The sequence below is a fragment of the Garra rufa genome, chromosome 3, assembly GCF_049309525.1.
Source record: "Garra rufa chromosome 3, GarRuf1.0, whole genome shotgun sequence".
NCBI lineage: Eukaryota > Metazoa > Chordata > Actinopteri > Cypriniformes > Cyprinidae > Garra > Garra rufa.
Genome location: NC_133363.1, coordinates 48,273,031 through 48,286,142, shown reverse-complemented (window position 1 = coordinate 48,286,142; position 13,112 = coordinate 48,273,031). Strand labels below are relative to the sequence as shown.

The 13,112-nt window shown below is 39.0% G+C and overlaps 1 protein-coding gene across 1 annotated transcript; it reads right to left on the bottom strand.

Annotated features, from left to right (window-relative positions):
• Positions 1-2,055: 2,055 nt before the first annotated feature.
• ajuba (ajuba LIM protein) lies at positions 2,056-12,593 on the bottom strand. The gene is made up of 8 exons (XM_073837218.1): positions 10,007-12,593; positions 8,798-8,899; positions 8,602-8,669; positions 6,953-7,015; positions 6,729-6,859; positions 3,025-3,076; positions 2,867-2,935; positions 2,056-2,747 (listed from the first exon to the last, which is right to left on the bottom strand). Exons 1-8 carry the CDS (start codon positions 11,466-11,468, stop codon positions 2,610-2,612), a joined length of 2,085 nt encoding a protein of 694 aa, XP_073693319.1. The 5' UTR covers positions 11,469-12,593; the 3' UTR covers positions 2,056-2,609.
• Between the last annotated feature and the right edge of the window lie 519 nt (positions 12,594-13,112).

The following is a 13,112-nucleotide window of genomic DNA, read 5'->3' as shown; positions in this document are numbered from 1 at the left end:
ATACATATAAATTTGTACAATATAAATATTTAAATAAATATAGAATATATATATGTATATAGATAGATATACATATATGTATATATATTATGTTTATACATATAAATAAAGTATACTAATTTACATATATATACATAAATATATATGTACGTATATAAATGTATATATACATGCATATATAAAAAATACATAAATGTGTGTGTGTATATATATATATATATATATATATATATATATATATATATATATACGTGTGTGTGTGTGTGTGTGTGTGTGTATATAATATATATACATATATATTTTGAAAATGTGTGCGTGTATATATATATATATATATATATATATATATATATATATATATATATATATATACTGTATATATACATACATATATACAGTCGAGCCCAAAATTATTCATACCCCTGGCAAATTCTGACTTGAAGTTACTTTTATTCAACCAGCAAGTTTTTTTTTTTTTATTAGAAATGACACAGATGTCTCCCAGAAGATAAGACGATGTACATGAGACATCATTGTGGAAAAAATGATTTATCATCTTTTATTTACATTTCAACAAAACGTGGCATGTCCAAAATTATTCATACCCTTCTCAGAAATCAATAGAAAAGCCTTTATTGGCTATTACAGCATTAAAACACTTCCTATAATTGCTGGCCAGCTTTTTGCATGTCTCCACTGGTATTTTTGCCCATTCATCTTTAGCGATGAGCTCCAACTCTTTCAGGTTGGAGGGTCTCCTTGCCATCACCCTGATCTTTAGCTCCCTCCACAGATTCTCAGTTGGATCTAAGTCAGGACTCTGGCTGGGCCACTGCAAAACGTTAATGTTTTTGTCTGCTAACCATTTCTTCACCACTTTTGCTGTGTGTTTTGGGTCGTTGTCATGATGAAATGTCCACTGGTGCCCAAGGCCAAGTTTCTCTGCAGACTGTCTGATGTTGTTGTTGAGGAATTTGATGTATTGCTCCTTTTTCATGGTGCCGTTTACTGTGATTAGGTTCCCTGGTCCACCAGCTGAAAAAAATACCCAAAACATTAGGTTCCTATCACCATGTTTGACAGTGGGGATGGTGTTCTTAGGGTTGAAGGCTTTTCCTTTTTTACGCCAAATGAAGGCTACAAAATTGTGGCCAAACAATTAAATTTTTGTTTCATCTGACCATAAAACAGAAGACCAGAAGTCTTCTTCTTTGTCCAGGTGAGCATTTGAGGCATAGGCCATTTTGTGTGCCTTTTCTGGAGAAGTGGTGTCCTCCTTGGTCTGCGTCCGTGGAACCCAGCGGTGATTAGTGTCCGTTGGACTGTCTGCCTTGAGATGTTGCCACCAGCAGAGCCCAGATTCATCAGGATGGCCTTGGTGGTGATCCTTGGATTCTTTTTTTTTACCTCTCTCACTATCCTCCTGGCCAGCACATGTGTCACTTTTGGCTTCCGACTATGTCCTCTGAAATTTTTCACAGTGCGAAACCTCTTGTATTTTTTTAATAATACTTTGCACTGTAGCCACTGGAACTTCAAAACCTTTAGATATGGTCTTATAGCCCTTTCCTGACTTGTGAGCAACAATGCGCAGCCGCAGGTCCTCAGTGAGATCCTTTGTCTTAGCCATGACTGTCCACAAACCAACAGCAGAGAGCGTCTGTTTTTCGCCTGTTGAGTTGATTAAAACAGCTGTTCCCAATGAATCAGGGTAATTAGAATGCTTTAGAACGGCTTGGACTATTTGGAATGGTATAGAACTTTGGATTTTCCCATAGACTGACAGTTTGCAAAGGGTATGAATAATTTTGGACATGCCACTTTTTGTTCAAATGTAAATAAAAGCTGAGAAATATTTTTTTCCACAGTGATGCCTCTTGTACATCGTCTTATTATCTTTTGGGAGAAGCCTGTGTCAAAAAAAAACTTGCTGTTTGAATAAAAGTAACTTTAAGTCAGAATTTGCCAGGGGTATGAATCTATTGACAGATTTATCTATAGGCACTTTCCCATAAATACTTTATTGAAAGTGTGAATAAAAAAAAATACCACTCATTCATACACAGAAAGATTTATTTATTAAAACAGATACAGGAATGTTTTTAATCTTTTTGCAATCACTTTATTTAAAAAAAAAATCTCTTAATAGGTAAACATGTTTAAGTGCAAAATCTTTGCTAGTGATATTAAATATAGAAAAAATGTTAAGCAAAAAAAAAAATCCCTTGTTTTTTTCCCTACAGCAAACAGTAGATACGGGAGTAAAACAGTGTTCTGTGATAATTCGACTCCCTCTAGCAATGAAACAAGCAGGCAACGATCATCTTAAACTCAGAGAACTTGTATAGAAATATTCTGTTCAGCAGGATTCAGTTGCTGCATTTCCCAGCCACTAGGGGGTGATATAGTTTGTACCAGTACTGGGATTTGCATTTGAAATGTACTATGACCTCAAGTCTCAGTCAGAGAAACGTGTTTTCTCCCCTCTCGCTATCATCTTCAAAAAAATAGAGCTGGCATAGAAGAGAGACGTTAGAAAGACGACAATTTACAGTGGTCACTAGTGTGCATATGAGAGTACAAAAGTAGTTGGTCAGGCACATTAGTTCTCATTTCAGTGTGTGTTGTGAGGGGGGGAGGTTATGTGTGACGCACACCCTGGTCATGTGGCAAGAGTGGCAGAGGAGGTGGGAGTCCAGAGGGAAGCACTGAGATCCAGGCTCGTCGGAGAGCTGCTTCCCACACTCCTGAAAAAGAGGAAGAGAGGATTACAGTCATTACAAGCCTGTGCCGTAACATATGTAGATATGCACTTATCTGAAATGCTACACAAAGCATCTTATCCACCACTTTCCATAATACCCACCTCACAGTGATAACACTCAAAGTGATAATCTTTGTTCATTGACACCACCCTGAGGATCTCCTCACTGCCCTAAAACACACACACAGAGTCAAGATCTTGAATATTTTTTTTCAATTTTGATTTGAATGCTTCTGTTACACTACTAGGTAGTCATTTACCTCAGCAGGTAAGATGGGTTGTAAACAGGCAGCGCATTTGGGAGCAAATGTCCTGAAAAAAAAAGAAAGAAACAAAATTGAATTCACATCAACAAGCTTTTAAATGGAAATATTTTGGATGTGCCTAATGTTGGTGTAGATGCATTCAAACAGCAATGTGACAACAACTAGGTGGTACTGTGTGAATTATTAGCTAACTAGAGTGACAGATATTTTGTAAATATGTTTATTAAAATCAGCTGGCAAAACTACTAGATGCTAGTATTTAAATTCAAAATCAATTAGTTACCATTTAATGGAATTTTATTTCCAAAAATAGTTTTATAGTATTATTTCCAAATTAAATTCTAGTCCTCTATCTTAAATGATCCAGGAAACAGTGATTTTTTTTTTCAGGATTTTTTCATGAATATAAAATGTTCAATCAGTTTAATAAGCCCATTTCTGCCATAATAAAATAATTTTTAAAAATGTAAAAAAAATTTTTTTAAAAAGGCTATTGCGACTTTCTCAAAATTCAGACTTTTTTTTCTCAGAATTGAGATATGAATTCGCAAGTTGTAGGCCTGGTTTTACAGACAGGACTTAGACTAGGCCAGGCTTAGGCCATAGTTCAATTAGGAAATTTAAGTAATTTTTTAAAACATGCCTGGAAAAAAAAAAAACATTACTGATGTGGATCTTAAGACAAAACAAAGGTACTGATACATTTTAAGATCAGTCAGTACACGTTTCTTTCAGTTGAAACAGCTCAGACTTACATTTTAGTCTAGAAGTAGGCTTAAGCCTTGTTCGTGAAACCGGGGGATAAAGTCCAAATTGCAAGATATAAACTCAAAATTTCGAGTTATAGTCAGAATTGCAATATAGTTTTAGAGTCAGAATTGCATGATAAATAAACTCAAAATTATGACTTATAATTATGACTTTTTTTCTCAGAATTGTGACATAAACTCGCAATTATGAGTTATAGTCAGAATTGTGTGATATAAACTCAAAATTCCGAGTTATAGTCAGAATTGCGTTATATAAACTCACAATTCTGATTATTTTTCTCGAAATAAACTTAATTCCGAGTTATAAAGTCAAAATTACGAGATAGAATTGCGAGTTATAAAGTCCAGTTTTGAGGAAAAAACAGAATTGTGTGATATATAAACTCACAATTCCAAGTTATAAAGCCAGAATTACAAGATAGAATTGTGAGATATAAACTTGCAATTGTGAGTTATAAAGTCAGAATTGCGTGATATAAACTCACAATTCTGATTATTTTTCTGAGTATTACGGAATATGAACTCACAATTGCAAGTTATAAAGTCAGAATTGCAGGATATAAACTCACAATTTTGAGAAATTAAAGGTTGTATCAGCGATTTCTAGCCTAAAACATAAAGTGTCAATTTCAGCTGAGCTTTCTTCACGATCCGCTCGCTGCCTGCCCCATAAATTGTCTGTGAAAAAAACGCGTCTCTCTGGTCAGCCTAGGGTCCGAGATATGCCAAAAAAAAATCAGCGCTATCAACTATTCCACAGATAAACAAACAGTGTTCCAACCAATCAGCGTCAGGGGTTTGGTGTTGTGGACTTTCCTACTGGTGCAGGGATGTGAGGGAGGCGGAGCGAAAGTCCACAACACCAAACCCCTGACGCTGATTGGTTGGAACATTGTTTGTTTATCTGTGGAAAGGTTGGTAGTGCCGATTGTTTTTTTGGCATATCTCGGACCCTAGGCTGACCAGAGAGACGCGGTTTTTTCACAGACAATTTATGGGGCAGGCAGCGAGCGGATCGTGATGAAAGGTCAGCTGAATTTGACACTTTATGTTTCAGGCTAGAAATCGCTGATACAACCTTTAAGTCAGAATTGCATGATATAAACTCCAAATTCCAAGTTATAAAGTCAGAATTACGAGATAAAATTGTGAGATATAAACTTGCAATTGCGACTTATAAAGTCCAATTTTGAGGAAAAAACAGAATTGTGTGATATATAAACTCACAATTCCAAGTTATAAAGTCAGAATTACGAGATAGAATTGGGAAATAAAAACTTGCAATTGCAAGTTATAAAGTCCAATTGAGGAAAAAACTTATGTTCTGATGTTGTCAGTATTACAAGTTTATCTCACAATTCTGACTTTATTTGCAGTTGCTTGTTATAAAGTCAGAATTGTGAGACATAAACTCAAAATTCAGAGTTATAGTCAGAATTGCGTGATATAAACTCACAATTCTGATTATTTTTCTCGAAATGAACTCACAATTGCCTAATATAAACTCACAATTACGAGTTCTAAAGTCAGAATTGCGTGACATAAACTCACAATTCTAAATATTTTTCTCAGAATTGCGGGATATGAACTCACAATTCCTAGTTGTGAGCTATAAAGTCCAATTTTGAGGAAAAAATATGTTCGCAGTATTGTGAGTTTATCTCACAATTCTGACTTAACTTGTATTTGCTTGTTATAAAGTCAGAATTGTGAGACAAACTCGCAATTCTGAGAAATAAAATCAGAATTGCAAGATATAAACTCAGAATTCTGACTTCATTTTATAACTCGCAATTGCAAGTTCATATCATGCAATTCTGAGAAAAAAAGTCAGAATTGCGAGTTTGTATAACGCAATTATACATAAAGCTTTATACCTCGCAATTGCAAGTTTTTAAAATCACACAATTCTGAGGAAAAAAGTCAGATTTTCAAGTTTGTATCTCAATTCTTAGAAAAAAAAGTCACAATTGCGAGTTTGTATCATGCAATTCTGAAAAAAAAAAGTGTGAGCTCGCAATTGTGAGAAGAAAAGTTAGAATTGTGGGGTAAAAAGTCACAATTACCTTTTTTTTATTTAATTCAGTGGCGGAAACAGGCTTCCATAGTTTAATGTATCCTTTCTTAATAAAAGTACTAACTCTTGTACTAAAGTACAAGAAAAACATTTTATTCTTACTGAACATTAAGTGGTAGTTAGTCTATGTGGCAGTGTTGTCCACTGAGGTTTAGAATTTACATTTTTGCTCTGGACAGTAGTTTGCATGCACTTTTTGTCACTATATTCACTGCAAAGCCCATGAATATGATACACGGAATGGAGATATCTTCAATTGTTATATCAGTAAATAGAAAAATAATCCATAGTATGTAATGCATTAACCCTGAACACTTCGATAATGTATGTTTTTAATAGATATATGGTGCTGTCGCCACACTTTTAACTTAATGTAATTTATTTATTTATTTAATAAAAAAATATTTTTCGATTTCTTTAGCCCACAACTAAACCTGAACAGCAAAAAACTGGCATAAAAGCTTTCAGAGCAGTTGCAAAGGGAGTAGTTCACCCAAAATGAATTTTTTGTCATTATTTACTCATCTTCATGTTTTTCCAAACCTGTGTAAGTTTCTTCCTTATGTTGAACACAAAAGAAGATATTTTGAAGAATCAAACAGTTGATGGTCCCCATTGACTACCACAGAGGGAAAAGAAATACTATGGACGTCAATGGGGACCATCAACTATTTGATCACCAGCATTCTTCAAAATCTCTTCTTTTATGTTCAACATAAGAAAGAAACTTAAACAAGTTTGGAACGACATGAGGGTGAGTAATGATGACAAAAATTTTATTTTTGGGTGAACTATCCCTTTAATGTTTGACAAATTGCAATGTTGTCATGTCATTTGTAACACTAACAGACCTGTTGTAGTCAGAGACGCAGTAGACATTGTTGAGGTAGTCTACTGTGAATGGCACTCCATCTAAAGCCTTTGAGCAGACCGTACAGCGGAAACATCCTGGGTGATAAGAGTTCCCTAGAGCCTGTAGAATCTGAGTTACACACAGAAACAGAGAGAGAGTTGTGAACACTCAACCCATACAACCTTCAAACAGTGACAATGGCCTCAAGCAAAGAACACTTACCTGATCCAAGATGAGGTGACCACAAACACTGCACTTCTCAGCTGCCTCCTGGAAGCCTGAGAACTGTAATGAAATCAGATTGGGAAAATGATGGATTATTTATTAATTATGAATATAACAGAAGAAAAACTAAATATTCAATTGTGTACTATTTTTCAAATATTAATAAATTCAATATACATTTTAATATTTGCGTCATGGTTCTCTCCTGAAAGTGCATTGAGGACTGACACAGAAGAGAAGAAACTGTTGAATAAAGTCATTATTTTTGTTTTCTTTTCTTCAAAAAAAATATTCTCGTAGCTTCATAAAATGAAAGGATTAGTGCACTTCCAGAACAAAAGTTTACAGATAATGTACTCATCCAAGATGTTCATGTCTTTCTTTCTTCAGTTGTAAATAAACTGTGTTTTTTGAGGAAAACATTTCAGGATTTCCATATAATGGATCTGTATGGTGCCCCCAAATTTGAACTTACAAAATGCAGTTTAAATGCAGCTTCAAAGGGCTCTAAACAACCCCTGCCGAGCAAAAAGATCAATTATTTTTTAAACATATTGACAATTCATGTACTTTTTAACCTCAAATGCTTGTCTTGTCTCATCTCTGCGATGCATAGTCTGTGTAATCCTTGTCAATATAGTTAGGGTATGTCGAAAAACTCATCTCATTTTTTTCTCAACACTGGGTCGGTACTTTTGCAGCGATGTAGGACGATTTTGAAGTTGGGGAAGAAAACGAGATAGATGTTTTTCGACCTACCCTAACTGTATTGACCCAGATCACACAGACTACACATGCGCATCGCAGAGACGAGACAAGATGAGGTTAAAAAGTATATAAAATGTCGATTTGTTTTTTGAAAATAACCAATCTTTTCACTAGATAAGACCCTTCTTCCTCAGTTGAGATCATTTAGAGCCCTTTGAAGCTGCATTTAAACTGCATTTTGGAAGTTCAAACTTGGGGGCACCATACATATCCATTATATAGAGAGAAATCCTGAAATGTTTTCCTCAAAAAACTATTTCTTTACGATTGAAGAAAGGAAGACATGATCTTAGATGACAAGGGGTGAGTACACTGTCTGTACATTTTTGTTCTGGAAGTTAACTAATCCTTAATGGTAGAGCCACTGACGTCACATGGACAATCCTGGTAGTCACATTGCTGTCTAGACAGGGTCAGAAAGCCCTCAGATTTCATCAAAAATATCTTAATTTGTGTTCCAAAGATGAACGAAGGTCTTACGTGTTTGAAACAACATAAGGGTGAGTAATTAATGACAGAATATTTATTTTTGGTTGAACTATGCCTTTAAAACTGACTAAAATTTTCTAGTCTAGGACTATTTTCTTGACATAATTGAAGTTCATCATAAAGTTGCTAGACCTTCTGTTGTTTATTATCTATGGTTCCTTGTTGTCAACACTTGCTTGTCTGAATGTCCCTTCTGCTTTTCTGATGTATCATGTTTGCCAATTGCTTGTTTTATTTGTCTTTTTTTTGTATTTGTTGTTGTTTTTTGCTTGTATTATTTTGTAAAAGTGACCTTGGGTTCTTGAAAGGTGCTATAAAAATTAAACATATTATTATTATTATTATTATTATTATTGAAATGAATACAGACCACATGAAGTCATCCTTACCATGTAATCCTCCTTACAGTAAACAGAGCCACTGACATTGTAAAAGTCCTTGTTGCGGAGAGTTCGCCCTACAAGTAAAAACAAGATAAGACAGATGTTCAAACCAGCATGAGAGATACTGACCCAAATGAAGTGCTATTGAAATACAGTCTTTGGATGTATGACTTAAGCGTTGCATTACAAACTGATAACTCACCACAGGAAACGCATGTGAAGCAGCGGGTGTGATAGAGGCTGTCCAGAGCCTGGCAAGCATTATCTGCACCATATACACCTTTACCACACTTCACACATGTACCTGAAAACAAGCACACAACCACAAACACAGTCTGAGTACACTATAAACAGATGCATCAGAGGCTTCACGACACACACACACACACACACACACACACACACACACACACGACTTGAGTGGCTATCTAGGACAATGAGGTCATCATCCAATCATACCAATTACATAAAACACAGGCGGCAGAGCCGTCTGGACTCAAAAATACGTGTCTGCACTGCATGACTCGTGCATTCTTCTCCCATAATACCAACCAGTGGGTTTGCTTCATGTAGTAACAGTATACAGTGTGTGTATAAATCTGTACTCCACAACCCCTTCATTACTCGAAAAAAGCTAATAGGCTGTTGGATATCGCAGGAATTAGATATTGTATAATGTCGGAATGAGGTAATGTCTTAAACTTTACACAGGTGCTTTTCAGACAACAGGGAGGTTTCCTTGTCGCAACAAAGCGCTACACACACAGAAGGCACAAACACACACCCAACCCTCACAATTGAGTGTGTGAGAGAGCCTTCCCTCAGGACTCAAATACCTGAGCTAAACAAGCACACGCCAGCACACGCTAGTGCACGCTAACACACATGAACACACCCTCCCTCAAACTGTGGCTGGCTGAAAGCCGAAATCGCTTACACACACACAAACATACACACACACATACAGAGAACCCTCCTTTCAACCAAGCCTATGTCCTACTGTATTACTCACAGCTCTTTGGTATGACCAGCGTATCACAGAGCCTGTAATTTGGGGTCATGCATAATCACTATGCTCGCTCTAGGCAGATATTTTTGACTTTGGAGTCTGTTCAGAATTCTGTGTAGCCTTGGGTGGAGGGGTTATATATTCGCTCGGTGACTTGCAAGTTAGTTATTATGGTTAGTCAAGAGAAACGGGCTGAAAAAAGGAGGGCTAGTGTGTATTTTTAAAGTCTGACTGGATGCGTTTCATGCATCTTGCTTTTTGCTTCAGAGGACGTATGCATGTTTTAGCAGGTCCGAAGCAGTCTTCATCTCACCACATCACACACATTCACAACTTAGTGCCAGAGAGACACATCATTAGTCATAAACAAACTAGCCAAATTGGACGTGTTAGTGATCTCACCGAAGTACTCCTGTCTGTCCACAGATCCAGCCGACTGTTCTTCCAGGGATTTCCCTGGAGCTCCAATTGGGGCTGGAGTAGTTACGGAGCTGGATAGGATGGTGGCAGACACGGGCTGTTCTTTTAAAGTCAGACCCCCAAGTAACGCTTCTCCTTCCAGGGCAGCATCTCTCAATAGCAGGCGGGTGAGCTCCTGCTGGTATCTGGTTCCTAGCATGTCGGAGTGTCGTGCCCTCTCGCCAGCACCATCACTTCTTGATCCCCGCTGGTCAGCGGGACCCCATTCTGGTTCTGCTCGGTGGAAGGTGACAGTGGGTGTGCTCAGCGCAGGCGGATATGAGTGACGGCTGTCGTGCGCACTTCCTCCTGACACCCCTTCGAGACAGTCCCTCCAAACCTCCATAGGGGGCGCTCCTGTTTTCCCTGAAGCCTGTACAGGGTACGCCTGACCCGAGGTGGCGCCACCAAGTTGGGTTGAGGAAAGCTGGAGCTGCTGGGCAGGCCCAGGTGTATGGCGGGTGTCGTAGCCCAAACTGATGCCGCTGGTCCGGTTACTGCTGCACCGGCTTCCCATTGGACTCCCACCGCCTCCGCCTCCTCCGCTAGCGGTGCTGCTTGCAAAACTGGAGCGGGGGCTTGCCAACACGGACTCTTGTAAGCTGAAAGAAGAGCAAGGGCTCAACGCAGGTGCAGGTGGGAAGAAGAAGCCCCCTATGCCGCTGTCATGGGTCCTCTGCGGTGGATGAGAGAGGGAAGCGGGGCGCCCGCTGTCCCAAGGTTCGCCACCTGAACTCAGCCGCTTGTAGAACAGAGCTTCCTGTAGGGATAAACGCTTGTGGCGTTCTAAGTCGTGGAGGAAACTGGGCTCCACAGCTGAGGAACGGGCTGCAGAGTTGTGCGTTGGGTATGGAGGTGGCACCGACGACAGCGGTGGTGGCTGGGCAAGAAGCTGCTGGCGGCGAACAAGCTGCTGGAGCTCTAGAGAATAGCGCCGCTGCTTTAGGGCCACACGAGAATTCGGGCTGTACGCCCCTTGCGGGTCACCTTCGCATCTGGGTGAGTCGCCTCGTTCCACGGACTCAGGTAAATAGCACGAGGCTCGTTGCTGGGGCGACCGGCGCCGCAGAGGGGCGAGAGTAGATGGGTGATGTTCGTTCCCAGGCCCGCAATCCTCAGATACAGTGGCTGAGGTGGTACTCGAGGGTGCGATTCTCTGAGAAGTGCCCACTTTGCCAGGTCGCCCGGCTGACTGACCGCACACCTCTACAGAGGTGGAACAGGAGAGTGGGAACTGAGACGTGCTCACAGGTGTGTTGATCTGTGTCACGGTCCCATTATTGGCATTGTTGCTATTGCTGTTGTTGTTTGCATTGGCCAAGTCATTTTTCTTTTTGCTGAATTTGACACTTCCAGAGTCACTCAGTTTGAGCTTCTGCTTTAGTTTGCTGCCAAGTCGATCCATTGTGTTTTTTAATATATGCTCAACTACAATATAAAATATAAAGTATGCCCCCTGAAAACAACTACGGTTTAAATAGTGTACTACATAAATACAGTGAAATACAGTGTGGGCACAAGCATCATTCAAGTGTTTCAACAGCAGATTAGATAACAGACCAAAAGATATGTGACATCCAAAGGTTATAACAAAATAATAATACGGTTAAAAACTAATACTTTCAGACGAGCTACAAAAATAAATATTTAACTTTGAAGATAAATAAAAACACTATGACATTTTCTGCAGGCTACATGTCCTAGTTAGGCTTGAAATCAAACGGTTTGTCTCCAAACTGTTTGCGTGTGATGAATTTGCTGGACATGCGTGTGAACAGGAGCATGTTCATCCATTTGTTTGCGATCCCTTTTGCAGCTACTTGTGGCCTTGTCTTCAGCAGTGAGCAAACCAACGTGTGAAAACTACCGTCAGGTTTCAAAGAGTCTTTAATTCTGCTCCCGGATCCATTCAAACGTTGAGTCTCGCAGCACTGATCCACTGCCACTGTTGTCGGAACCACTTGCAAGTCTTATAATTACCACTTGGTTCTTTGTCTCTGTGGATTTGTCTAAACGGCGCTGCCGGTTGTTTAAAAAACAAGAAAGGAGTTTAAACACTGAATAAAATCCAACGCGGTTTCCTTTGATTGTGTTAGGTTATGGGATACACCACGGCCCCTTTCTGACTCAACTAGCGGCTTTCAAAAAAGCAAGTTGAAAACGTTTCTCAGTGCGGATAAATGAGCCGTCCGTATCCGAAAGCTCAAACGCGTGTATTCCTCAGCAAAAAAAAGTACAAGGCACATCAAAGGCTCCCGTTGTCCCGCAGGGTTTCCACTTTGCCCAGTCCAGTTTGAAAGAAAATGACCATTATTCCTCAGAAGTGGAAGTCTTCAAAAGCGTGTAACAATAAAAACCCAGCTGCAGCGAGTCGAAGGGAGGAAGTTTGCGTATCGCTCACCCAAACATATTCGCATAGATTAACACGCACTGCGCTCTCTAAGCCGGAAAACTGCGCTAAAATGTTCAACGTACAGTTTCTTTCTTTCCAAAATTTTTCTTTCCTCCCCCTTTCTTCTTCCTCTGTGGCTTTTTTCCCGACCGGAACACCTTTCCCCCGGGCAGCGCGCATGAATAGCATCCCACTATTTCGTCACACGGGCCAACTTCTTAAACAGACTGTGCCCATTGGTTCAGCCTACTGTTTGGACTTAGACAAACAACCTTGACATAATCGCACACATTTATCAAATGACTAAAATAAAACAAGCAAATACGTTTTATGTTAGTCTTAGTGCTCAGAATGAGTGGTTTAATTCATACTTATACAGGAGTCAACTGTGTGTACAAATGAGGCGGAAAACTCAAAAGAATGCAAAATGCAGTCAGGAATCAAATTGTTTCTCTTTTGTTTATAACACCGTATGTTTTTATTACGCATAATGTGGCGTGAGGACAAAATAGGACAAGTGGCGTTTATTTGACTTAAAATAGTGTTTTAAAAAAACGGGAACTTGGAAACGTGTAAATGGTTCGAAGACCTTACATATTTTCTGTGTCATTTTTCCAACCCTAAGGCCTAATTGGTCGTGCCGTGCCTTTCGTCTGT

Bases quoted from the DNA above. Each gene is read 5' to 3' on its own strand.
- ajuba (XM_073837218.1), bottom strand. From the start codon at position 11,468: ATGGATCGACTTGGCAGCAAACTAAAGCAGAAGCTCAAACTGAGTGAC. The intron at 8,670-8,797 runs GTGAGTTATCAG...TTTTACTTGTAG, and splicing joins CTTCACATGCGTTTCCTGTG to GGCGAACTCTCCGCAACAAG. The intron at 6,860-6,952 runs GTAAGTGTTCTT...TGTGTAACTCAG, and splicing joins GTCACCTCATCTTGGATCAG to ATTCTACAGGCTCTAGGGAA.